We start from the raw sequence: 26,603 nt of genomic DNA, 5'->3' as shown, positions 1-26,603 counted from the left end.
TGTTCCATTGTTTTGATGTCTCTCTGGCTCCTACCTGCATTCGAAATGCCAAGGGCAAGCTACATCATCTGATGACTTTTCGTATGCGTCTTGCACATGAAAAGCCAATCTCAAGTTCGAATGCACTGGGATTCATATCGCTCGTTGGCCATCCACGACTCGCAAGACCACGCACCATGAGTACGGAAGCTAGCCACCAATCGCTGCAAAGTCTCCACGAAGCACTTGCCCGGCATGGTCTCCCGCCTATAGGATTCTCCCAACTATTGTCGTCGACATCCATCGATGCTCTCGACATTACAAATGTCCCCCGTTTCAAGGCAGCCTCTTACATTACTACCGGGGTTGATCGTGTCAGCAGCAGAGGTACCGACAATCTTATCTCTCATGCCATCCCAATCGACAACTGCGCTCGAACTCTTGAAGATGTTACCAACAAACGTACACTCCGCAAATCTGAGATCAGATCAAAGAACTATCCTCGCCGCTGGTCGGTTGACTGCTCGGCCTATTCCGGGGGAGGAGATGTGCCGTCAACCAAGAGTGATGGGCATCACGAAGCGCGCAAGTACGATAGTGTCTTTGAAGACACTGATGCGTTCAGGGAAGCAGAAGCCTTTAGCCGGGATACCTACACGGATATTCAGCGGCTAGACGTCTTTGATCGCGACTACACACCCTCCGCAAGGCCCAGCCATACTGTCCTTGAAACCGCAAACGCATCGATCGTAGAATCTCAGTTTCGCCACTTTCTCACTCTCGGCCCTGACAACGGTTGGTATCACGACAGTCACATAGACACATCTCTGGATATACTGGAACGAGCAGCCAACTGCCAGAAACACGGGATTGCAATCTGTCGTGTCAGTCAGGGAGCCGAGCTCTACACCAGTATGAGGAAAGCGCAGGAACTTCAAAATCAGGAGGCAGTATGGTTCGATAGACTGCTGATTGAGAAATGCAAGGACAAAGACTTCATCTTAGTACCGATCAGTAACGCGTACAACGACGTTTACGAGACAGGCATGGAACGTGAACGTCAGTATGAAGCGGCCAAGACGAATCCCATCACAGAGTCTACGCCCCATGAATCAACTGCAGGCAATCACTGGTCTCTTCTCCTCGTCGACTGTCGCTCTTCGACCATCAAAGGCCGCTACTTTGACTCCAGCTACCACGAATCCGCTGGCCTTTTACATCACTACGCAATCGAAGACTCGAACATTTACAAGGCGGCCCTGATGACCTTAACTGGCGTAAGAACGATGCTCAATCATGTCCGACCGGGACGTTTCAACGAGGAAGAGTTTGTGTTTGACATTGACACACACTGCCCCAACCAAGGCCATGAGAATGTCAGCGGCGAAGAAGACGGCCTGGGCGCCTGTGGCCCTTTTGTGTGGGAAATGAGTAAGGAAATCACGCAATACATTGCCGACTGTCGTGAAGACCCCAAATTTCGCGATGTTAGTCAAGTCGACCCTTGTTTACCAGATGGGTACCAGCGCCGCAGAAACTGGGACTCAGCGAAGTCGCGTAGGGCGATATGGAATCTTGTATTGAGAGAGCTGAGAACCCGGGAGTGGCTGAATCGTACTTCGGAGTGGATGGATAGTATGGGAAAGAGGAATTCCACGCCGGGGGACGGCATGGCAGGTTGGAGATCTTGGCTGAAAAGAAAGGGATTGAACGAGATGACCTTTTGGGATCCATGGGGGCTGGAGAGTGAGCTGGCGCCTCAGTTTGGGCGGCCGGTTATAGTAGGCTCATAACCTTGTCACCTTCTCGATATCTCACGAATGTATAATGTAAAGAAGGATGCTCACGAAACATATCGAGATCTCTCAAGATACCTGTCATGACTTAGCCGCTACTTGGTGATTGGGGAAGTTGAGAACAGCATGATGTGAACTTCAGAATCTTAATAAAATGTCAAACTATGACGATTGCTTAGGATCTTGATCTTGAAGGCCATGCCACGGATCCCAGAAATAATCCGCAGTTATCCTTTCCCTCCTGGCCGCCAGCCAATCTTTCCACCCGGGCTGCCCATCTGCTTCCCACCAGTCATGCGTACCATTAAGCCAAACCCTCGATCTTCGTTCCAGTTCAAGTAGGTTCTTTATCCTTTTCCGCGTCGCTCCCGAATCCCAACACCAACGTTGGGCAAAGCCAGTGGGCAAGGTGATGTCAATGTCAACATGTCGGCCCAGACGGTGAGCGTCTTCATGACATTCGATGATATACTGTACCATATCTTTCGCGAAAGCCCATACAAAAGGCCCACAGGCACCGCCGCCATCAGCGTAGCACTGGTTGTGGAGCTTTTGGTTTGGGCAGCGCATTTCTCGGTGGAGGTTAGTGTCAAGCGTCTCTTGATCAATCTTGTAGTCTGGTCGCGTTTCCGCATAGATTCTGCTGAAGCCACGAAGTAGTACCATAGCCGCTTCGAAATTGGTCGACATACCATCGGAGTCATAGTGTCGTGCATGGATAACCGGCTGGTGACAGTCGATGATCACCAAGGTCCAATGTGTACCGAGCAAATGGCCGCTACAATCTCCAGCGTGTATCCTTTTCCAGCCATTACTCACGGGAATTATGACGAACTTGTTTGTTCCTATCGTCTTCTGCAGCGCTTCCCCGGCTTCTAAAGTCGCGGTCTCGTCGCGGCCAGTCGTGTACAATTCCGCAGCGAAAGGCGTACCGAGAATGGCGATGTCGTGATATTCGCATCCAAGTACACGGTAGATGGCATCGAGGCCAATGTCCAGAACTTCATCATAGAACCAGACTCCGATGTGATCAATTTCGCCGAAGTGTTCGTTGTGAAGCTGAGCCCTTGCCGTCTCGAGGTATACCATGTGCTTGTCGCGTTCTAGCTCACTGGTACTAAGCTTATGTCTTTGAAGCACATGATCTCTTTCCACGGCATCGTCTACCGCTCCGTCATCGTCGTTGCTCAAGTGTGAGTCTTGCTCATCTGGCGTTTGGTACAAGTCGACAGACCATCGCCGGCGCAAATGAGGAACTGTGCGGGCACTTTCAAATGCCTCATCTATCTTATCGTTGCGATCCTTCGTTAAAAGAGCGCCAGACCGAGTGGTGTGCGTATGTCGTGTGCGAATGCGCTCGGTCGATATAGATTCGTCCAGATCGATCTGGGAGAGACCTTTCGTAATTAAGAAATCATTCAGTATGTCTTTTTCGCTTGCTACGAGCGCTTCAGATGAGCTCTGGATCTTTTGGAAAAGGTGTCTGCGTTGGTCCACCATTGCAAAGTCCTTCTTTCCCTCTTCAACGACAGAGGTAAGCTTGAGGCACGACACTGAAGCCACGGTCGTGAGGTACACATCAGAAGGCTTTGAGTATGCTGAAGAGCATATAGCCTTTGTCTAAACGGCTTTTGTTGGTATTGTTGTGATGTCATCAGCTTTGTGGCTGTACAACCCCTTGATCACTAAACAAAGAATGGGTGAGTGACAAGACGTCAATGAGTGACTGAGTGTGTACAAACCTAATGATGATACATGGCGATGGAGTAGTCAAATGGTTCTGCTGAATGCTCTCTGCGTAGTTAGTATATGGAGAAAGGACAGCCATAACATTTAAGGCAGCTAGCACCCACGACGTTGGATTAAGGATCACATTTTTGACGTTGAATTAAAGTTCGAAACAGCTATGAAAAGCCCTCCGTGGATCTGAGCTAGGATTACCAGCCGTCGGCCTGTGCTACACTAAGGAAGGGGAGTCTGTTCCCAGGAGACAAAGTGTCGGAGTCGGAGTGGGTGTGTCGGTCTCGGTCTCGGGATCACCCTAGCCTTTTTCGTTCGGTGGACGTTCGCCCGAGCCCGTCACAGAAACTGACTAGAGCACCCGAGCATCTCCCGCTTTTCAAAATGCCCTTGTTTTGTGCATACGCCACCTTGTGGAGACTGTTTTACCTTGTCTACGGGTCTGTCCTCGCGTTATGGGGGTGGAGCCTGTTGACGGCGTGTCAGTAACCACGTGGGACCACGCCATAGCGGAGGCGACGATCACGTCAAGCTAGGATCAGTGGATGATGAGTAAACAGTGCTTGTGCGACTTAGGCTAAAGGTATACAACGCTTGTTAAAGCGAGACTCTGACGAAAAGGTACATGGTAGGCGCGCCCCACTGAGCGGTGCCACGTTCGCTTTTGATTGCTCGACTTGACTACTTCAAAGACCAGACACCATTTTCCTCAATGATGTCAATCGGCCGGTTTTCATCTAGCGATCTTCTGCCTGCCTCGAGAATTGCGGTCGTCGCGATGGTGTTCTTCAGGGTTGGGAGTGGCCGCGCGTCTAGCTGTTCGAGTGTGACCTCGCCTGCGTTTAGCTTGTTGACGGCATCAACGAACTTCTCAAAAGAGATGTATCCGTAGCCGATCTGGCCTGCGAAGTTGCCCTCCTCATCGGGAGCGTACTTCATGTAAAATCTGTAAGTGGTTAGTACGCAAATGGATGACTTTGCGATGTTTGAACTCACGGGTTGTACCAGAGGAGACCACCCTCGTCGTCAGTAACGTCGTAACCGCGCTTGGCCTGATTGACGCGGATCTCTCCTGTAGATGCCATGTAGTGGAAGTACTGATTCGAGTGTACACCGGCTTTTTGAGGCGCTGCCCAGCCAGCTGTGTAAACACCTGTTCCGACCTTGCTAGGGTCATCCTTCTTCACCCAGTTGGTGAGCAGTGTGATGGTATCCTCGGTAGCAGGATCGCAGCCCAGTCCTGTTGCAATGCCCTTTGCAGCACTAGCCATGACGCGTACTGGCTTCCAATCGGGGATCATGGACTCGTTGATGTCGATGTGGTGAGAATTGAGGTAGTAGGAGATATCGGAATCGATACCCGCCCAGGCCTTGAACGTCTCCAGTTGGCTCCTGATCGAAGTATTAGCAAATAGAGTCTTCGATTCAGCAGGGGTTGAATGTACTTTGGCTGGCTCATGTAGGAGTAGAAGTAGTTGAAATCGCCCAGCTTCTGCGCCCGGAAACGCGCATCAGCATACGCAGGATCGTATCGCTTGTGGTGCTCAATGTAAACGAAGACATTGTGTTTCTTCGCAGCTGCCAAAAGCGCCTGATGGTGTTCCAGGAGCTTTACCGCGGGCTTCGTGATGAGGACGTGGATTCCGCGTTCGATGGCGTACAGAGCGATCGGGTAGTGAGTGGTGTCAGGTGTGAAGATGGTGACTATGCAATGTCAATCGGAGGAGGCAATTGAGCGGGTGTATATTGCAACTCACTGGCACTGCCCTTTGGAAGCGCGTCAATCGCTGTCTTGTACGCATTCGGATCGGTTTTGCCTTCCTTTGGGAACTCCTCAAATGACACGTCCAAGCTGTTGTATGCCTCGGAAATGTTCTTCTGGAGATGCTCGCCTGGCAAATATCAGCATGCCGGACATGGTGAAACCGTCCAGATGCTGTGCGACTCACGGATTGCGGGGAATTTGCCGCCCGATGTGCCCACCATGGACAGCTTGCCCACTTTGCCGCGTCTTCGGAGGTCGAACAGCGTCAGGCCTACGACACCGACCTTCTTGTCCGACTTGGAGGCGCCCCCTCCGACAAATCCTGTCGTGTACTCTCCAGTACCGACCTGGCGTGCAATTAGCATTGACATGCGACGCGCCGCAGATGTGAGTGAGCCACAGAGCTGCGGCTAGACTGTGGTGAGGGGCAGCGTACCATGAGTACTTCTACTGGCGCCATGTTGACTGTAGTTTTGCAGGTTTGTGAAAAGGCCTAGATGATGGAGAGGATTGGCAGCTACTGTCCTGATCTCGAGCAAGATGAGACGAGACAAGAGCTGGAATTGAAGGGGATGCGCTGCTTCAATACCCGACACAGCTTCGTCGGCCTTTGACGACTTATCGATAGCGACGGAAGATATATGACCCAGCAACGCGATGAGGGGCACGAGGCCTCACGCGTGCTGCCGGCAGCCGCGGCCGGATGACGTTGCATCATTCGAGGCCTTGGTCATGGTGGGGGCTGTGTCTTGCTCAGCGCGCGCTTTACATCTGTTTCCGATGGCCGTGGCGTCTCCAAGCCGTCGAGGAAGCAGCGAGGCTCGTCTCGACATGGCGGAATTGTCTTGGAGTAATTCCTTGGGGCACGCGTGGTGGTTGGCGTTTATTGCGTTCCGAGGGGTAACGAGGTTCCCCAGAGGCCAAGGAAAGAGCGACACTGGCTTCCCCCACGCGCGTGCCCACCCGCTATTGGTGGAAGAATGCCACCCCGTCCACGACAGCCGTGCTGTGCCACTATGTTCGACAGCTAACCCTGCCCCAGGTGCAGTTCTATCCCATCAGACAACCGCCGACTTTAGTCACTCTCATAGAAAAGGCCGCAGAATGTCCCGCATTTCGCCCAGTGGTGTCCCGAACTCGCCAGATGGCCCACAGCCCTGCACCCAACCTCCAGTCTAGCCCTCGCCGTTGCGGTCCTTGGCGAATCAAACAGGACCATTTGACGAGATCTTGAACGGTAGAGCCACTGAGACACGCCAGTCCATGTGGGATGGGAAGTGAGCTCTGCCGAACTTAGCTCCTCTGACTTACTTTGCGCCGATTACCTCCATCTCGCTGCTATATTAAAGCTGACCGAACCCGTGTGTGCATCATCTTTATTGTTCGCCCCTTCCTCCCCCCCGAAACTTCCGTACTCGTATATTACTTGCGTTGTTCTTTTCCAGTCTCAACTCTTCTTGATTATACATACCGCAAACATGACATCAAATGGAAACGGGGCCAATGGCCACTCCAAAGAGCGTACTCCTCTTCGGCCAGGCATTTACTCGCCCACCATGACGTTCTTTGACCCCGAGACCGAAGAGCTAGATATCCCTACCATCAAGAAGCACGCAGTACGACTTGCCGAGGCTGGCCTTGTTGGTCTCGTCACCATGGGATCTAACGGAGAGGCTGTCCATCTGTCACGGGCTGAGAAGACCGCTGTCACGCGAGCAACCCGTGAGGCCCTCGATGAGGCTGGCTACCAAAACGTCCCGGTCATTGTCGGAGCTTCTGAACACGGCATCAAGCTTACCATTGAGCTCTGCAAGGAAGCAGAGGCGGCGGGTGGCGAGTACGTTCTTACTGTCCCTCCCAGCTATTACCGCTATGCCATCGACGAAGACGCCATTTACGAGTACTTTACCAAGGTCGCAGACGGCTCACCACTCCCAATCATTCTATACAACTACCCGGGAGCTGTTGCTGGCATCGATATGGACAGCGACCTCATCATCAAGCTTGGAAAGCACCCAAACATTGTGGGTACCAAGTTCACATGCGGTAACACTGGCAAACTCACCCGTGTCGCCCTTGCTACCAACGCCTGCACAATGAAGAGCGAAGGTAGTGGCTACATGGCCTTTGGTGGCATGGCCGACTTCACAGCTCAGACTGCTGCTAGTGGCGGATCGGGAATCATCGCTGGTGGTGCGAACGTTCTGCCGAAGACATGCGTCAAGGTCTGGAACCTATGGGCGGAAGGCAAATATGACGAAGCCATTGAACTTCAGAAGGTACTCAGCAAAGGCGATTGGGTTCTCACAAAAGCAGCTATTCCGGGAACCAAGTCAGCACTCCAGTCGTATTACAGCTACGGCGGATACCCCCGCCGGCCACTCAAGAGGCTTCCGCAAGAGAAAGTCGATGCAGTTGCAGAGGGCATCAAGGAAGTTATGGAGGTGGAGAAGAAGTTATAGTTGCTTTCAGTTGTGTTTCCTTGCGTTCATGGTTAGTTGCACTGCCTTTTATCCGCCCATACTTGTTGACATTGGGGGGCAAAAGCGTCTGTCTGCATTTACGATGCTTCCGTTATCATGTACAGCCGTACCACAATAGATATCCTTTTTGGTTGTTCTCGTCGTGGAACTCGTTTTTGAGTGGGGCAATCCAACCTAGCTGACTGCACCTGGAGGTTCCAAGCTTGCGCCTTCTTAGCTGCGTCGTCACGTGCTAGCGCGAAATTATCGCACCTGCCTTGCAGTCCCAATGCACTATCGTAGAACAGCAACACACTTCCTCGCGCCACCTTTGCCTGCCTTCAGTCACCATCCCTCAGCCTCACCGGTCGGCTGCTTGCTGCCATTTCAACAGCCGGTCGCGTCTGGAACCTAGCTGCCCTAGCGACTAGCGACGCAACATCCTTGCCATGGCGATCGAAATATCGGACGCAAAAACTAGATCGCACACCAACGTTTCGCCGCCTTTGCCATTCCAAGGTTTTCTGCCCGAGCGGTAGTCGCGGTACCTATCACAGCCGGCGTTTTGTCTCGCATGTTGAGCTCAGCCTCGGCCAATGCCGAAGATTCTGGCCATGTGAATGTGACACGGCACATACGTGCGTCCCCAGCTTAACAGCTGTAGAGTGTACATTGGCACTTTGGAAAATATCTACAGTTCGCTGGCCTGATTGCAGCACAGCTAATCGCTCAAAAAGCGCCATCCACAGCTGCATGCAGCTGATCGCATGCGCCTGCTTACGTGTCTTCATAACCACGCGTCGAAAAAGAGATTATAGTTGTACAACGCTCCAGCCAGGTATCCAGCCCGCAGGCTTGTCCGAGTCGCTCCAGACGCCGAATCCCACAAACTTGCTTCGAATGATTTGCGGCTCACTTATATGGCCAATCCATTTCCTAAACTTGTCCAGCGATACAAGGATAGGACTTCCCGCCGCTTCGCAGGCGTCATCTCTCTGGCGTGGCCGTGGCCTTTTATTTGCGCTAATGTCGAGATCATCACTTTGCGGAAGTTTCTCTGTGTCTCGTTAGCGCTGTCACATCCAGAGACCAGAGTGATGCGGCTTACCTGATACTCGGTGTTGAGAGTCACAACTGCCGCCTCGTGTGCCCGGACAATGGTTTCGCACGCTCGAATAACTCCGTCATTGGTCTCGGTCGATAGCTTGTCCGCTAGAAGGAGCAGGATCAGACTTCCTTGCAGGAGATACATGCCGAACAAGTAGGGCATAAACGACAGATCTGGATCAACGTCCAGTATGACTTCTACCGCATGTGCAGCGGATATCGCGTTGGAAGTCGCCGCAAGGAAGGACTGTGAGCAAATCCACATGTTGTCGTCCTCTAATAGTGCCACCGGATCCCATTTGCCGTGTAACAGGATATGCAACACGTGCATGATGTGGGTGGCATATGCCGCGACTTTCCTCGTCTGATGCATCCACTCACTCCGAACCGGGTCTGGGGTGCTGTTGGCCTGCGCTTCCTCATTCGAGCCGCAGCCATGTTGTGCCTTGAAGTCCTCGATGCTGTACGCGTACCGTTCTAACTGGCGGGTGATTTCTGCCTCGTGGAGCTCCCAGGATGTCCGTTGACCAAATCTTGGATGGTTCTTCTGTGCATTCAGATCTACAATGTCTCCGAGAATCGTCATTAAGGGCAGGAAGAAACCGAAAATGTCATGCCTGTAAAAGTTAGCCTCGTGTTCAGACTCATCGTCGTGTGCCAAAGAAACTCCGGCTAGAGCATCTTTCGGCCGCGGTGCATACGTACGATGTGCACTCAAAATTGAGTCCCCGTTTCCGTGACCCAGGGTGGCCAGTGTAGAACTCGCCCGCCTGCCAGAGGGTGTCAGGAACCGGCTGGAACAAGTCCTCGCATTCGTTGTCGAGCATCGCCAATGGTCGGTTGTAGCAGAGGCCAAGGTGCCGGTCAACCATGTAAAGCAACCACCACAGTCGGCGCCTTTCTTCCTTCATCTCTTCCACGATTGCTGCGGATGGTGTGCCCACGGGTGCCTGCGCGCTGGCGCCTTCTGGCATACCCGCCTCAATCTCCTTCTCTGTTGCAGCTGTCTCTCGCTCTTTCACGGGTCCTTGTGGCAGTTCTCGCCCTAATTTTAGTTCTCGAGCCAGCGACCATGCCGCGTTCCACCACCGCAAAGAAGCCGCTTTGTATTCGCTCGCGGACGTCACGACTCCGAGGTTGATGTACGTAGCGACGTCATCCAGGGTGCTGGTGGGTGGCATTGCTCCGTCGGGTCTTCCATCGTATCGTCCTATAGCTCGGTCAACTCCGAAAGCGTCGTGTGCGGCAGATGTCAAGCCAGGTCCAGGAGCGAAACCGTGAGAAGATGGAGAGTGGACAAGAGGCTTGAGCAGATCTACTGTGAGCTTCCACAGCTTTTGGCTGATGATAGCTCTGGCTGACGGCGAAGATGTCAGATAGCTCGCCTCACTCGTCTGGGCAGCGACCCATAGCATGCTTGATAACAGAGCGGGGCTGCATTTCCTGGGCTTGTGTTGTCGGAGGAAACTTCGCTTCCTGAAAACGGATCCGAGAATGTACGGCGAGACCGGTTCCATGAATACCGACGATGAACTTTGAAAGTAAAATTCGAGGAGATCGCATGCGGTGGTGACATTGAGTATCGGTCCAAGGTGGGGTAGTAGTGGCCCCAAAACAGGGTATCTGCAAGCGGCGATGGCGGCGCCGTTCTGGGAGGAGTTCGCGCTCACTCCAGACTGCGGTGATCCGGTGTCTACAGAACCATAGCTGTGTGGAGACGATTGTCTTCCTGTTGCTTGGTACTGCATTGGATACGTCATGTTGGCGTACTCAGGAGGGATCGAAACCGGTGTACCATTAGGACCAGGAATAAGGTGCATGCCTGTGACTGTCAGCGGCGCTGCTAATATACCACGTATCGCAGATACGCTGGGAGGGTTTCGAGTAACATACGAGACAAACGAGACATGTACACAGACTGGGAGTTTTGTGAAGCACTCCGAGCTCGGCCATCGTACGTACCGTTCATGGCGTACATCAGCTCTTCGCGAGGCATCTCGGCATGCATTGCCGGGTACGCAGCACCAGAACCAAGAAGCAATGGGTCGATCATCATGTGGTTGACAGGTGGATCGAATGTCGTGCCAGGGTTCAGAGCTTGCCAGTCACCTGCAGGCAGACCACCTTTGCCGGCTGGGAAATGTTGTACAACTGGTGTTGCTTCAGACTGCGACCAAACATCTTCGTCCATCTCTGCCATTACGCCAGGCCTCTCGTAATAGCTCGAAATTCCATTGGGGGTTTGCGGACTACCACTGGCAGCTGCCTCTTCTCGCTGCTTCTGGATGTGCCTCGGGACCTGCGACTCGTTAGCTACTCGATGCACTTCAAATGCGCGATGTACACGCGATACCGAATGCTTCACGTTGAGGGACAAGGCTGTTGATCGTTGGAGGTGCTTACTTTTCCGCGTCGTTTCTTTTCGCGGTTGTACTGGCAGACGTACTCAAGCTCTATGCAGCGCGAACACGGAGCTTGGCCGTTGCATCTTGTTCTCATTCGATGGCAATGATCGCATGCTCGGCTCACTCTTCGCTTCACGGGTGCCGAGCCACGACGTTCAAGCTTGGGTGTCTCTGCTGTTGTGGTCTCCATGGTTGCGTCTGTAAGTTGGGATGACGACTATGACTTCAACCGGCCGCCGTTGTCCCTACATAAGATCAGCATCAGACGGCCCCCACCAAACACGGCCGACGTACTACTTTGTTCCAATGTGGCGACTCAATTCGAGAGCAGCGATTTGCGAGGGAACGGCAGTTTGTGCACGCGGGTGACGTCGCGGGAGTGCTTGAGGACGAAGGAGTCGGTTGCCGGAAATCTGGGGACGACCACGGGTCATGCGATACTTGGGGAGCATATGTGGGCCTCCGACAAAGCTTTGGGTGCCGAGGGTACACCCCGACTGTGAAATGTCCTAAGCTGCAAAGACGATTCCAAGGGTCAGTGTGACGATCTGTGGCTTGAAGATTCCATGCGTCCACGCGGGCTTCGAGAAGCGAGATCAACTGGAGAGCAATATCAGAAGACGCAATGTTTAATTCGAGCATTCATGGATGTATGAAAGCTACGACCCATTGGCTACGGCAACCAGGCTCTGGGGCAAGACGTGGCAAGGGTCAGGAACACCGTAGCAGGGGACCGTAGCAAGGGTCAGAAAATCCTACCGCATGATTCGAGCATGGCTAAATACAAATTAGCCGGTGGGAGATGTGCTGCGCAGCGTCGGCGCTAGGAGCGAACCGCAGAGAGCCCCGCTTCTTCGAAGTTCACACCGCACGTCAGCTTCCCGCCAATCCTTGCCTGCGCCCACTACCAATACCTCCTGGCACTTTCTCCAGGTTGTGGCTTGTAGCGCCTGACCATGAATAAGACCCCGAAGCTCTTGCGCAACATGCGTGTCGGAGGTATCATCTTAACGCGCCCGCTATAGCCCCCCTTCGCCGATATTTGGCGCGCCACATTGGGAGCGCTGCTGGTTTGGAATGCCCTCATCTGCTGAAACGGCTTCCGTCCCGTTTCATGGTACCTGGACATCATTGGCGTGCCCTTGCCCGTCAAGGACCAGACGTCAGAACGTCAAAAATATGCACGCTGCCATGGCATCTGAAACCCGATACCTGATACCGACAACGATCTTCTCGTGAAGGCATGGCACGACCTTTGCGCTACGCCCAATGATATCCACACCCGGTCCCACTCCCTTGAAGGAGCGTGCGTGAGTCTCGACCCGCGGACAAGCTTATATTTCAGTATCCACAAAGGAGTCATTAGTACTGAGCGTCGCCGGGCTGCTAACACGAGTATTCGAGCGCACACCGCGACAGCTACGTTGGTTGAAGCGTGAGCTAGGTGTGTCGGTGGATTTTGGCCAAACTTTGTTATGTGGCTTCGCGGTCCCCGCCATGCAGGAGAAGCCGAGCAGTCCTAGGGCCTCTAAGCGACGTTGTAGTGCCTGCAAATCCACCTCCGATATGTGGTCGGCCCAACGTCACCGTTTTTCGTCTATATGCGGAACACCGCGAACTGGCCGTATAATCCTTCTGCCAGCACACCAACAACGCGAACGGTCCAACGACTAACGAACTGGCCGTAATAGATCTGGAACCAAAAGTCCAACATTGGATCCGCTTATAACTTCATCGAACGGAGACTATCCAGGCATCCTGCGCTTATCTCAGGTACGCGCTACACGGCAAGTTCTCGAAGACTCAAACTTGGAAGCCTCCTCGGGTGTCTTGACCAGTTCGTCAGAATCTTGCAGCTGGGTCTTCAGACCCACGTGGGCGCCATCCGTTGAACAAAACTCTCCTCAGCTGAAACTGTTGGCCGATGGAAAGGGATGGCACTGCTCCCTGGCTCCGTGCCAACGATCTTCATAATTCTGTCCAATTTTGTCGTCACATACTGAGAGTTTGATCCACACCAAGACGAGGGCAGCGCCTGCCGGGCCGTTGAACTAGCTTGCAGCCTCGCAGAATACTAGATGCTGCACCACCACTGAAGTGTTGACTTCTCCGGCCCTACAGGTAGACAGTAAGATTGCTTCATTCTGAGAGGCTGCGCGTTGCGACCACGAGGGGGGCCCGCAATACATCTGCAAGTTCCAGTGCGAGGACCCGCACAATGAACATGCATAAGGGCAGGACCCCTTCACTCTGGCTTCGACAAGATGACCAATCTGTGCCTTCTGGGTCCTCTCGCCTGCAGACAGGCGCCAAAGCTCATCCTCTTTGTGTCAAGCCCCGAGACGTGTGACCATACAGCTTTGGCCTTCCTATCTCTGTAAGAGTCAAGCTGATGCAGGATCCCACTCACATTATACTCATGAACGCAATTGTCCGGATCATAATCTATTGAAAGCCATGTTTCCCCACAAAAGATGGGTTTGGATTGCAGTTTGGCGACTGCGTCTGCTCATGCAGTTCGACAGTTCGAGGCCTCAAGGCTTGTTGCCAGCTTGCGACGCTTCACTCGCCCTGGCTTATTCACCACTCACAGACCGGATCCCCGCACGTATTTGCTGAACTTTTGCTCCTTTCCTGTAATATGGAATGACATTATTCCAGCCACACACAGAGGTTGTTCAATTTGGCGGGAGACGTGTTCAGTGCATACTGTACTTACTGCTAGATCAAGGATTCAACACCAGGACACTCGTGATCAAGCGCAGTTGAGTTCACTATGACCATCCCCAGACTATATACTCCTGAGCAATATGAGCTGGAACTCAGACTCGCTAGTTAGGTACTATGGCATGCAGCAGGACCTGCCTCTGTCATGTACCCCAGATTTTCCAACCAGTGAAGCCGGGAACGTGGCCTACACCAAACCTGGGGAACTGACAGCGTCGGCTGAACGGACGGTCCACCCGCTTCGCAAAGACGATGCTTGTCTGCCCTGTAAATCTTATGACCCGCTTCGCTCGACTATACTCTAGGAGGTGCGATGTTCACCGTTGAGATCGATCCGTGACAGTTCTGCGGGGGCGCCGCCTACCGCGTCGGCTATGGCAGAGGCGAAATAGCCGTAGTATAACAGCTACGGCTCGAAACCTCACAGCTGGGGCATCAGGCTTCCTCAGACCCTTGAGGCTTAACCGGCTCATTCTAGCGAGCCTAACCGTCGTTGCCGCCGTCGCAGAGCAGCGTGCGATCATGCAGCCTGCAGCTGATCGAGCAATAATGCGGGGAGAGTATCGGACTGGGGAAGGGACTGATGGTGTTGCGGGACGCAAGTCTGACGCATGCTGCATGGAGGAATAACTGATGAAAGGGGCGACGCCTGTTGGTGGCTCAAAATAGTCCGTCCTGCTGATACAGGTGCAGGCACCACTATGGGTGAGATGCAGGTGCTCTGCACAAACCCGGGGCGATATACATGCTCCCCTGAAGTGATAAACACTGCGTGTTCGCCCTTCATCAAACCAGTCAGCAGCCCTCGCACTTGCTCTGGGAACACGACTGATCCTTCTTCGAGCCCTTGTGGAATGATACCGGGAGGCGACGTGTTCCGTACCCGTGGTTATGTCCTTCCATTCGCGGATAGGCCGGGTGAGCTGATGCTCCCGGCACACAGGAAGCTCTGATGTCTTTGAGACGAGTAAGATTCAACCATGCCTAGGCGCGCGTTCTTTCTGAGGCAATTTCTGATCCCTCGCTTGATGGCTGAGTCCATGGCTGAGTTTCCAAGTTTCGAGCGGGTGTCACCGCATGGCCACCGTCACGGCAACAGGCGATGCCGTCCGGATCTTGCCAGCCACCTGAGCGGTAGGCACCAGCCCATGCGCGTGGCAGACACTGTCACAAACGCTTGGTCCCTCTGGCAATTAACAGACACTAGATCTGTCTGTTGGGCCCAGACTGACGGTGAGCGTTAGCACACAAGCTGCCATTAGGTCCTTTTGTTTTTCAAGTATCTGAGTGCAGCTGCATCGGCACTTGGTGGTAGCGTACTCTGGGGACAGCCGGCTTGACACTAGGCTACCCAGCTCTGCGATCGCGAGCAAGCAAGCGTTCCTCAGCTCCGACACCGTACGGGCAGTTTCCCGGGCTCCAACACAGTCTTGGGACACCCTTCTCGAACGTTTCAGACAAACAAATGTGCAACTTGACAGCAATCGGAGCGTTCGCGGTGTGATACGGGATCAACGGGCCTGATCTCGCGAACAGACACTAGTATTGTACTAGTGTAATGTCCCGTCAACCGTGATGAGCCCGCCACTTTCCATCCATCATTTCTTAAGTTACACCCCTGATGACTGAGTATTACGCAACCAAGATTGCAAACCTGGATATTCCCTACTTTGTTGACATTCTTGGCAGGCCGCATAGACTTTACCTTTTAGGCTTAGAGTTATGGTGTCGTTCTGTGACTAAGTAAAATGATGAATGGTCTTGAAACTCACCCGAGCTCACGCGAGAAAATGCCAAGATGTAAAAGTTCCAAGTGGGTCATATTCACGAACGAGCAGTGGGAATGGTGCAGGTCTACCCTGACTTGTTTGGCGTTTCGTAGATGGTACCTGCAGTGATGCGATGGTGGCGCAATGTTGTTTATAGTCTGGAACTTGAGGGTGTTAGTTGGCGTGAAAGTGTGCGCCGTCTAGGACAATTGTAACAAAGTTCGGATTCGGGTTCGTGGTGCGCTACTAGGTAGACTCTAATTTGACTTGATCCGATTGGTCAAGCACCCAGAATCCTTGGATGCGATTGGCTACAGATCAAGGGTTTCAAGGTTGCTTGTCCGCTCCTCTCTCACATGAAGCACCTTCATGCCCAAGGACCTTCACTATGACGAGACGTCGTCTGTAGTCATTTGGAATATGCAAAAATAACTTACTTTTGCTTCTCAGCATCCTGCTTCATGCCGCCCTGGATCCATTTGCGGCTCTTGGCAGCGTACTCCTCCATCTTGTTCTTGTCTGCGAGGAGCTCTTTGATCGTGTGAGGGTCCGGGACATGACGACCCTTTTCAACACCGGGTCGGGATGTCATGCGCTCTTCCCAGGCCTTTAGGGAAGGAAATTCGTCGATATCAACCCCAGCCCAGCCTGCGGACGCCACCCAGCCATAGTGCGAAATATCTAGCATGTATCAGCACATATCATCATGGGTATGCTGGAGTAACCAGCTGCTTGTGAATGTTGGGTAGGAGATGTGGGTTTTGACGAAGTTTCGGATAGATCATAGATGCTTCCATAGATGGTGCCATCATCTACGGATGTAGATGTCGAGCTCACCGCTCAGTACATTTGAGGGGAGTGCTTACCGGCAATTGTACATTTCTCGCCACACAGATACGGCCTGTTATCTGAAGCAAGATGCTTGTCAAGGACTGAGTACAGACGACGTGTCTCGTTCTGGTATCGGTTGACACCGTACTCAATGTGCTCAGGGGCATATCGTGTGAAATGGTCTGCAGTCCACGTTAACCTGATATCCCAGCTGACATGGTACGTCTCGGCTCCATTGCAGTATTGTGAAGCAGTCTGAAGCCAAAGAAGCAGTAATCTGCGCCACCAGGGTGACTGTGCCTCCAATGGCTTCTGAAAATACCTCCACATCGGAACCGACCCCCACATCGGAACCAAGATCTACAGTACAGCCGCTCGAGCGGTAATGCTGTCTCGTGAGGCTTTCCTCGCTTACTATGAGAAGACTGATTCGATACGGTCATCTGGGTCGATGGAACCTGAGTACCAAAGCCAAGACGATGAACTCGGCGATCAAGCCATGCTGCGCCCATCTTACTATACATAACAACATCTCATTGCCGCTCCAAGTATGGTATTGAATGACGACACCACCTTGAGAGCGGTAACGAACCGTTGTTGCAGCGGGTGACAAGTCCACATGATCTCGGGACTGCCGTGAAAAAGCAAAGGCCAGAAAGAAAAAGCATAGGAAAAGTCATACTTACTAGCTTGACCCTGCATCGGACCAACGCCGGCGTTCTGAAAGTAAAGCCAATTTTTCATGGCATACCAGTCTCGTGTTCCCTTGGGAAAGCTGATCTTGTGATCTGAGTCGTAGCGATCGACAAGGTACTCCATGATGCTTCCGGATTCGAAGAGGTTGATAGTCTCGCCGTCGGTGAAGGTGTCGGTCAGTGTTGGGATTCGCCCATTGGGGTTCATCTTCAGGAACTATCTACCGTTAGCATGGCATTGATGCGAAAAGGGAATATAAGGCTGACCCATTCTTCCTTTTGTGTGTTCTTGGAGATGTCGATCTTGTGGACTTTGTAAGGGAGACTGGGGATATCAGCAAGTTGAGCTAACCTTGAGTGCATAATATCCTTTTTTCTATAACCATTGTGGATTATGAGTAAAACGATGTAGCGCTTCGCAAATGTACGTTATTCGGCAATGGCTATCCAAGGGCAATATCCAGAGGCATCCGAAGGTCTGGCACGAAAGTGAACTATCGCAATAGACACTTTCCGATGCGCAGATGCTGCTGACTATACCCCAAGGTACTTCATGTAGGTCGAATACATCGCTTAGCTTGTTTTTCGTTTGCTTCGAGCTTCTCGGAAACACCGAGGTTGCTGTCCCTTTCTCTCGCACTCGTGCAATGACAAGAGCCTTGACAGCGGAAGAGATGGAAATAGAAACATGTACTGCTAGGTTTCCCCAAGGAATATCCCCGAGATTGTAGGAGACGTCTTACATGGTCAGAAAGATACGTACCCTAGTTCCTCCAAAGTGATGGAGACCTTGATGCCATTAGGCGTCTGGGTGGTGTACAGGTTGATGTCCGATTGCTGAGACATTTTTGCGATGGATCGGTAGCTGTAAGTCGACACAGAAACAAGCAAAGAATCGCTGTAGTTCGTAGCTATATAGCTTGAGAACTGACGTAGTGGAGCTTTGTGATCAGACAGCTGCGATGATGAAAGTGGGGTGTAATGAGGGGCAGCTTCGGGCGAAACCAGCCTTCATGCTTTGTTAATAGTGCCGACGGCGAAAACTGCGGCGATTCGTAAGCGATTCAAGAATCCGAATCTTATGCTTTAGCTACTGTGGTCAAGAGCCTTGGTGTCAAGGAACAGCTAGTTCAGCAAGCTCATTGCTCAGAAGCGACTGCCAAAGCCTGCATCATCCAAGAGCAACGACAGCCCCAGCACTCGTAACTCGGCCATCAAATGTGTCCCTTGTAGAGGTACAGAAGCTGGTGAGGACTATGTAGAGGCCAGCATTTCGTCGAATAAACCATAGATTCAAATGTGGTAGCAGCTGAAAACATTAGGTACAGAAGGAACGTTTGTTAAGCAAAGCGGAGAACAGAAGCAGCCCCAAAGGTTTCGGCAAGTGAGTCTTCGACACGGCAAAATGGAAAGTTGCCGATAAACGCTTACGGCGGTAGCTTCCCTAGTATTACTGACGAAGCGCTGTACAGTCTGGTTGTACTGCACGCGCATCAGGTTGATGTTGAGATACCCGCAGGCTCCAGAATGGGCCAAGATCGTACTCAACGCGGGGCCTCGGATATGCTGATACGATGACCTAGGGACAGGCGCATCATAAAGAGCTTACATAGTGATATCAGGCGACGAACTACGCGAATATGTGAATGTAATCGTGAGATTTGCGCAGCGGCTTGCACGTGATCTGCAGGGCAGCAGACTGCAGCCTAAAGCGGCCAAGCGTGCTCCCTACTAGCCTGAACCTTTGCCTCGTCGCGACAGCCTCCACTTTCTCACCAACTACACCTCCATCGCAACCACAACCTCTCGTCAACAGCAAACATGTCGTGGCGCAACCAGGGCATCACCGGTTCTAATAACATACCTCTAGGTACTCGCCGTCGTTTCGGTGGAGGCGACGATGATGGCGGCTACAACCCATCAGCGCCCGCCGAAGGCTTGTCTGAGTTGAAGCGCGGCCGCAGTCCTGAGCGCAGTAAGTCGAGTCTTCCCACGCACTCCTACTCATCTGCTAACAGCCAAGCTGCAGACTCTGCCGACGGTCCGCGACAGCGCAAGAAGCGCAACCGATGGGGTGACGCGAGCGAGAACAAGGCTGCTGGCTTGATGGGCTTACCGACTGCCATCTATGCCGCCATGACTACTGAGCAGCTTGACGCGTATACGCTGCATCTGCGCATTGAGGAGATTACCCAGAAGCTCAAGATCAACGACGTGGTCCCAGCCGATGGTGACAGGTACGTGGCTTCCCTCCTCAAACGTTGGAGATGCTAACAGAACAGGTCCCCATCGCCGCCTCCCCAGTACGACAACTTCGGTCGCCGTGTCAACACTCGCGAGTTCCGCTACCGCAAGCGCCTCGAAGACGAGCGCCACAAGCTCGTTGAGAAGGCGATGAAGACGCTTCCTAACTACCACCCACCTGCCGATTACAGGCGGCCTACTAAGACACAGGAGAAAGTCTACGTTCCGGTCAATGACTACCCGGAGATTAACTTCAGTACGGAACTAACCCCTCTAACTCCCCTCCCCCTGTTTTGTTTTACCCCAGCCTTTGTCTTGACCAGCCTGCTCAGACTGCTGGATGCTTACGTGCATCTAGTGGCAACTGCAGTACAGCTATGTCACTAACCCTAACCCTTTTGCTCACACATTTTTGATCATACACTAACCACAGCTTTTTGCACTAACAGTTGGTCTACTCATTGGCCCCCGTGGAAACACCCTCAAGAAGATGGAGACCGAATCCCAGGCAAAGATTGCGATCCGTGGCAAAGGCTCCGTTAAGGAGGGTAAAGGCCGTTCTGACGCAGCTCATACCAGCAACCAGGAGGAGGATCTTCACTGCTTGATCATGGCCGACACCGAGGAGAAGGTCAACAAGGCGAAGAAGCTTATCCACAACGTCATCGAGACTGTAGGTCACCACTCTGTTCCCAATTCATGTACACGTACTAACACTTATAGGCTGCTTCCATCCCCGAAGGCCAGAACGAACTCAAGCGCAACCAACTTCGTGAACTTGCCGCCCTCAACGGTACCCTCCGCGACGACGAGAACCAAGCCTGCCAGAACTGCGGTGAGATTGGTCATCGCAAGTACGACTGCCCGCAGAAACAGAACTTCACGGCCAGCATCATCTGCCGCGTCTGTGGTCAAGCTGGTCACATGGCTCGCGATTGTCCCGACCGCAAAGTTGGACAGCCCTGGCGCAACGACAACCGTTTCCCCGACCGCGGTCAGCCAGCTCGTATCGCTGCTCCGGAGAACGAGCTCGACGCTTTCATGGCCGAGATGGGAGGTGCTCCTGGACAGCCTCGTGCGGCGATCGAGTACAACGGCAACGGTGCTGCTGGTGGAGACAGCTACGGTGGAGGCGAGCGTGCCGTCAAGCCCTGGGAGCGTGGTCCTACTGGTGGCTCTGCACCCTGGGCGCGCAACGATGGTGATGACCGTGGTCGCGGCGACAGCAACTCTGCTGCTCCTCCCCCCTGGGCTGGTGGTGGCGGCCGTGGTGGTCAGTCTTACGACCAAGGCTACGGTGCTGGCAACGGTGCGGCTCCTTGGGCTTCTGCTACTCCCACTGCGCCTGCGGGTGCTGGTTACGGATACGGTGGTTATGGTTACGACCAGAACGCTGGCATGGGCGCTCCTGGTGCATACGGTGCCCCTGGCTATGGCGCTCCTCCTCCTCCCTCTGGTCCTCCTCCTGGACTGGGTCCTCTCTTCCAGAGCTATGGTGGTGCTGGCAGCCCTCCTCCGCCTCCCCCGCCGCCGTCTGGATCTGTGCCTCCACCTCCTCCTCCGGGCGAGGCGCCTCCTCCTCCCCCACCTAGCGACGCTCCCCCACCACCGCCACCACCTCCGGCTTAGATGGACACATGATGCAGCGATCGCGCAGATTCCGGATTGTGCATAGCCAGTTTTCGTGTCTATGCCAACTGGTATCTAGCCATTAACAGCTGTAGCAATATTCTTGTCTTGAAAGCGCAGATGGTGGTCTTTGGGAGTTCTGTACATCTAACTCGAGCAGAGAGCCGCTGGTATATGGCACAGGTAAGCTCACGGACGAGGTCTAGTAAGTATGTAGCTTCTCGCACTTTGTGCTTGGATACCTAGGTGCTAGATATACTCTGTACATGAAAAAGCGAGGTCTTACTTAGCATCTTGTTGAATGCATCCCCTCTTCGGCTTCATGTGTGAAAAGTAGCCAGTGATTTCCCTGTAGCAGTTTTTAATTTCCAAGGGAACGTAGAAGTGACTGGCGATGTAGATGACGTTGTTCGCCAAGGCGGTGCTAGGACAAGCGGCGGGACCAGGCATGAGCGTGACAGGGCGGGCACATGCAGACAAGCTCATGTTGACGATGCGCGCTCGACTACTCGACCCTCTCATTTGCCTGTATCCTTCTCTCTAGATGCTTGCCTTGCGTGCTTCTCCATTTTCTTAGCGACTTGCGACCCCGCTCTGGGCCGCCCGCACTCACTCTCACCCACCCTACAGTCGTTATGGAGCGGATACGCGTGAGCAAGGTACGAGTCGATGCGAGCTCTACAGGTTCCTCGAAGCCTCGCTGATACTACTCCTAGGTGGAAGGCGTCTACCTCCTCCGTAGAGGCACGCGCTTCGACGGCACGCTGCATCTTATGCCCCACCATCTCGTCTTCAGCTACCTCCCCAGCCCGCCTGCCGACGCTCCTGCCGACGCGAAACCACCGCGACAGAAAGAAGTATGGATAACGTATCCTATGATCAACTATTGTTCCCTCAAACCGTGCCCACCCATCCTGCGCCAGGAGCCCTCGATCCGCATACGATGTCGCGACTTTACCTTCTTTGCCTTTTTCTTCCCCAACGAGAAGAAGGCGCGTGACGTGTACGATAGCATACGGGCACTCTCGTGCAAGATTGGTAGACTGGACAAGCTACTAGCCTTTAGCTACCAGCCAAAACCGCCGGAAGATCAGCAAAATGGTTGGGAGATTTACGACGCCCGCCGCGAGTGGAAGCGACTGGGCATCAGCCCCAAGGATACGGAGAAGGGCTGGCGGATCTCTGAAGTCAACGTGGAATATAAGGTACATTAGATGTGACATGTAAGGTCAAACACAGGTCTTGACGAGTGGAACAGTACGCGCCGACATATCCCGCCCTCCTCGTCGTTCCCACCAACGTCTCAGACAGCGTTCTCAGATACGCCGGTGAATACCGCTCGCGACAACGCATACCAGCCCTCGTCTACCGACATCCCATCAACAACTGCTCTATAACCAGAAGCTCACAGCCCACACCGGGCCTGCGCGGGAATCGGAACCCTCAAGACGAGCGGCTTGTCGCAGCCATCTGGGCTACTAACCGTGGGTGGAAACCTGCGAATGCCTCTTCTTCAAACTCTACAGAACTCACTCCCGACACCAGCGTTGTGAACCTGAATGATTCTAGTGCTAATAGCTCTTTTGTCGGGACAGTGGACGAGAATGCGAACACCGGCAGGACCACCGCAGACGATCTGACGGCGTCTTCGGAGACAGACCCGGACGCACCAAAAGTATACGGAGCCCAGCAGCGTAACCTCATTGTCGATGCCAGACCTACAGTCAATGCCTATGCGATGCAAGCTGTTGGACTTGGCTCGGAGAAGATGGATTATTATCCTGGTGCGGAAAAAGCCTACCTCGGAATCGACAACATCCACGTCATGCGAAAGTCGCTTGATACAGTCATCGAAGCGCTAAAAGAGTCCGATCTAGTGCCTTTCCCTCCCAATCGACAGCTTCTGGCAAAGAGCAACTGGATCAAGCATATTGCCAACATACTGGACGGGACTGCGCTGATAGCCCGAACGGTCGGGATCATGCACTCCCACGTCCTTATCCACTGTTCTGATGGCTGGGATCGTACGAGCCAGCTCAGTGCACTCAGCCAGATCCTGCTAGATCCATACTACCGGACATTAGAAGGCTTTATTGTCCTTGTTGAGAAAGACTGGTTGTCGTTTGGACACATGTTCCGACACCGATCGGGTTTCTTAAGTCACGAAAAGTGGTTCACTATAGAAAACGAGAAGATTGAGCGCAAGAGCGATGGCACGGGAGGTAGCAACCCCTTTGAGAATGCTCTCCGTGGCGCGCGGGGTCTGTTCAATCGACACAACGAGTCGAACGAGTCTCTTAACCAGCTGCCAGAGACGAATGTACCGGAAAACGGCACAGATGTTGCAGAACCTACTTCAGCTAAGCCGGCCCAGATCGGAGCTGCAGAAGAGCATCGCATCACCAAGGTGAACGAGCTGTCACCAGTCTTTCATCAATTCCTCGACTGCGTATACCAATTGCATTACCAACACCCCACCCGATTCGAATTCAGCGAGCGCTTCTTGAGGCGCTTGCTTTACCATCTTTATTCTTGTCAGTACGGAACGTTCCTCTTTGACAATGAGAAGGAACGCATAGATACCAGGGCTAAGGAGCGAACAAGGAGTGTGTGGGACTACTTCCTGTGCCGGAAGCAAGAGTTCATGAATCCAAAGTACGAACCTGAGATCGATGATGCTGTTCGCGGCAAGGAGCGCATGATCTTCCCTCGGAAAGGAGAAGCAAGATGGTGGGCTGAGTGTTTCGGTCGTACTGATGAGGAAATGAATAGCTTTGGTTCTCAATTGCCGCCGACCCTCACACCACAGACTAGCAATGCCAGTACCGGCAGGAGTGGCACAAGTACGCCGATAGTTCAAGAACCGATTGTAATGGGTACAGAAACCGCGGAGGAAGCGACTGGAGCCGGTACGACCGTTCATCCTCCACCCACACACGCCGTCGGTGACCGTTCTCCGATGGCATCGAACACACCAAAACCCCTCGATGCCGCAGCAGCTCTGGGACAAGATCTAAGGCAAGGAGTTATGGCAAGCTTCGAGAAGTTGGGGTTCACTGGCAACGGGAACAGAGCAGCGAGCCCAGCTGCAGCAAGCGGTAGACCAAGCGAAGACGTCGCACGAGACGTTGTGAAGCCAAGCTCGGACCTGAGCGCCGATATGGACACGGAACGACCAGCACAAGATGTCACTCAGGACACGATCGACGAGAAGCCGGAAGAGCCTAGACAAGACAACGAGAAGGCGAGCTCCGGAGTGAAAACCGAACAGCCCACTGAGTCCGCGTCGCACCAGGCTGTCGATTTGGGACTGGGAGCGGACATTGTGGAAAAGAAAGCAGAGAACAGGAGTAGAAGTCGACAAAAGCCTAGTCAGGCGGTGGCGGCGAAGAAAGAGGTTGAGATGGAGATGCAATGATGATTTGTGGTGTTGGACAATCAGTAAGCTGACTATTCCTACAAAGTCTGGGACCATGATAAAGGGTTGATGAGACACCATAATGTGGAAACACGATGAATGTAACGAATGATACCCCAAATCACCTCACTTCTTCTCTTCGTGGATCGGCTAGGCTAGTGATTTTTCGCGGATGATGTAGCAGGAATGCGTGCAATTGAGTCTTGTGATGATGTGTGGACTTGGTGGAGCGATGCGCATTATTGGGTCCGACACTGGAAACAATGAGCACCTTCCGTAGCAACCGCACGCGTATGTCACTTCCTATACAAACCGTGGCCATCAGTCGCGCAGCCTGCGATATTGGCTGACCGCCATCCCAGCCGTGCTGACAAGGAAGCCAACCGTCAAGCCCGAGGGTGGCGGATGTACTCCAAGATCCGCTCCAGCGATGCAGCCGCCCAAGCATACATCTGTGTGTGACAGCTTCTTGCTCATCTCACAAAATTGCATCTGGAAAGCGTGTCTTATCCCGAGTGATCTGGCAAGCAAAACCAATGACCGTCGATGTTGTAGGCAAATGCGTCGATGGAAGCGTTGTACCGGAACTCAGTGCGCCGAACAACGATGCTTCCAAGCGGACAAGATGTCAATGTCCCTTTTGGTGCATGCGAGGTTCCGATCCTTTGTGGCTGAAGACGATCTCGACTGTTGCTTGGTCCCATATGGATTAGAACCCTAGAGGAGAAGTGACCGACATCGGGTGGTCTTAGTAATCAAGAGTACTTATGTGTATCCTCCAAATGACTGGATCGCGCAGAGCCGCATAGGAATCAGTTTCACTACGCATTGTGGGGCTATCTCAGGCTGTAAGGCGCGCTCAACGTGATTGGAGGGATTCAATGATTGGAGCTGGACGCAAGCGCATGGGCGGGCGCCGTATGCAGACGCATGCCAATGTAGGGAGGCATGGAGTACGGACAGCGAAGCTCGCGCCGGCAGCGCTAAGGCCGAGAAGAGCTAGCGAGAATAAGCCATGCAGGTCTATTACAATGATGGCACAAAGCTAATCCTAATTAGGGTCTATCAGTGCCATATGTTCAGTTGATCATTCGCGACTTACCACGCTGCATCTAATGAAGGGCAAAGCAACTTCAAAGAGCTCATGCTGTGGTCTATTGGCCAGGTGACGTGGTCGTAATCTTTGGACATTATAAAGTGTGGTTATCCTCCAGTGAAGCCACATTCGTTACCCAAGAATATTTAGTTCTCTAGAACTCACATCTACTTGCGAAAGTCGTGTATCAGGATGACCAACATCAACCAACATGATGCGCTCGGATGGATGCAGCATGTTCAAGGAACATGCGGCACTTCATGCAGGTATTGCCTGTCCGAATCGCTAGATTATCCTCGCCTTACTTCTCAGTGTCAGTACCGAAATATTTTATAGTGGTGCGCAAGTAACGGTCTTCAGTCTCTCAGTCAATCGATATGCCAACAGCAGACTTGGACATCATAAGCATGCGTCAATCTTGCCTCGGCGTGCCTGCTGTCACCGGAGCGGAAAGTAATGATATCGAGGAAAATAAGGCGCACTGGGATTTCTATGGCGGAGAAGAACAGTCCCTGACGCGGGAAACCCATGGCATTGCGCACAGTCTGGCATATGAACACGACCGACCCGGTTCGATGTCTTGGGCTACGGAGATGCGAGCTCAGCGCATGAGTATGGAGAGCATCGAGAAGTAAGCGTTGTGACCTTGACCTTACTGAACCTTTGACTAACTCCACTTAGTGTCAACCCTTTCCCGTCCACTTCCCTATATGACGGGCGCGGTTCGCTCCATGTGCCTGAAATTCCAGAATCTCAGAGCTCGTTTCATCAACTCTTCGGCGCTACACCGCAAACTTCCATGTCGGGTTTGTCTCGTGACCTCCTAGCTTCGCCGCATCCCTTCTGCTCATCCAGCCAACGCCCATCACTTTTCCCGCCGAATGCACCGACCATCAGTACACTCGGAACGATAGAGGGCACGGACAACCTTGGGATGCTC

At 53.0% G+C, this 26,603-nt stretch overlaps 7 protein-coding genes across 7 annotated transcripts; 4 read left to right on the top strand and 3 right to left on the bottom strand.

The window, feature by feature from the left end:
- Window positions 1–176: 176 nt before the first annotated feature.
- Window positions 177–1,772, top strand: J4E84_004567 (uncharacterized protein; the record flags this gene model as incomplete). Its single annotated transcript, XM_049387170.1, has 1 exon — window positions 177–1,772. One exon carries the CDS (start codon window positions 177–179, stop codon window positions 1,770–1,772), a length of 1,596 nt encoding a protein of 531 aa, XP_049244943.1.
- Window positions 1,773–4,196: 2,424 nt separating this feature from the next.
- On the bottom strand, window positions 4,197–5,740 carry J4E84_004566 (uncharacterized protein; the record flags this gene model as incomplete). Its single annotated transcript, XM_049387169.1, has 6 exons — window positions 4,197–4,461; window positions 4,512–4,907; window positions 4,961–5,219; window positions 5,273–5,407; window positions 5,465–5,627; window positions 5,717–5,740. The coding sequence occupies 6 exons, from the start codon at window positions 5,738–5,740 to the stop codon at window positions 4,197–4,199; spliced, it is 1,242 nt and encodes a 413-aa protein (XP_049244942.1).
- Window positions 5,741–6,758: 1,018 nt separating this feature from the next.
- On the top strand, window positions 6,759–7,742 carry J4E84_004565 (uncharacterized protein; the record flags this gene model as incomplete). The annotated part of the gene is made up of 1 exon (XM_049387168.1): window positions 6,759–7,742. The coding sequence occupies one exon, from the start codon at window positions 6,759–6,761 to the stop codon at window positions 7,740–7,742; it is 984 nt and encodes a 327-aa protein (XP_049244941.1).
- Window positions 7,743–8,658: 916 nt separating this feature from the next.
- On the bottom strand, window positions 8,659–11,049 carry J4E84_004564 (uncharacterized protein; the record flags this gene model as incomplete). The annotated part of the gene is made up of 4 exons (XM_049387167.1): window positions 8,659–8,799; window positions 8,851–9,466; window positions 9,555–10,671; window positions 10,812–11,049. 4 exons carry the CDS (start codon window positions 11,047–11,049, stop codon window positions 8,659–8,661), a joined length of 2,112 nt encoding a protein of 703 aa, XP_049244940.1.
- Window positions 11,050–16,183: 5,134 nt separating this feature from the next.
- J4E84_004563 (uncharacterized protein) lies at window positions 16,184–18,122 on the bottom strand (the record flags this gene model as incomplete). The annotated part of the gene is made up of 5 exons (XM_049387166.1): window positions 16,184–16,431; window positions 16,617–16,763; window positions 17,268–17,493; window positions 17,544–17,601; window positions 18,040–18,122. 5 exons carry the CDS (start codon window positions 18,120–18,122, stop codon window positions 16,184–16,186), a joined length of 762 nt encoding a protein of 253 aa, XP_049244939.1.
- Window positions 18,123–19,097: 975 nt separating this feature from the next.
- Window positions 19,098–21,149, top strand: BBP1 (Branchpoint-bridging protein; the record flags this gene model as incomplete). Its single annotated transcript, XM_049387165.1, has 5 exons — window positions 19,098–19,251; window positions 19,306–19,513; window positions 19,559–19,776; window positions 19,970–20,193; window positions 20,244–21,149. The coding sequence occupies 5 exons, from the start codon at window positions 19,098–19,100 to the stop codon at window positions 21,147–21,149; spliced, it is 1,710 nt and encodes a 569-aa protein (XP_049244938.1).
- A 635-nt stretch (window positions 21,150–21,784) lies between these two features.
- Window positions 21,785–24,567, top strand: J4E84_004561 (uncharacterized protein; the record flags this gene model as incomplete). Its single annotated transcript, XM_049387164.1, has 3 exons — window positions 21,785–21,808; window positions 21,866–22,354; window positions 22,408–24,567. The coding sequence occupies 3 exons, from the start codon at window positions 21,785–21,787 to the stop codon at window positions 24,565–24,567; spliced, it is 2,673 nt and encodes an 890-aa protein (XP_049244937.1).
- Window positions 24,568–26,603: the final 2,036 nt, after the last annotated feature.

The sequence above is a fragment of the Alternaria hordeiaustralica genome (genome assembly GCF_023758085.1).
Source record: "Alternaria hordeiaustralica strain BMP 2776 chromosome Unknown scaffold_7, whole genome shotgun sequence".
NCBI lineage: Eukaryota > Fungi > Ascomycota > Dothideomycetes > Pleosporales > Pleosporaceae > Alternaria > Alternaria hordeiaustralica.
Note: the sequence above shows the minus strand (reverse complement) of the source record. Positions and strands in the feature narration are given on the sequence as shown.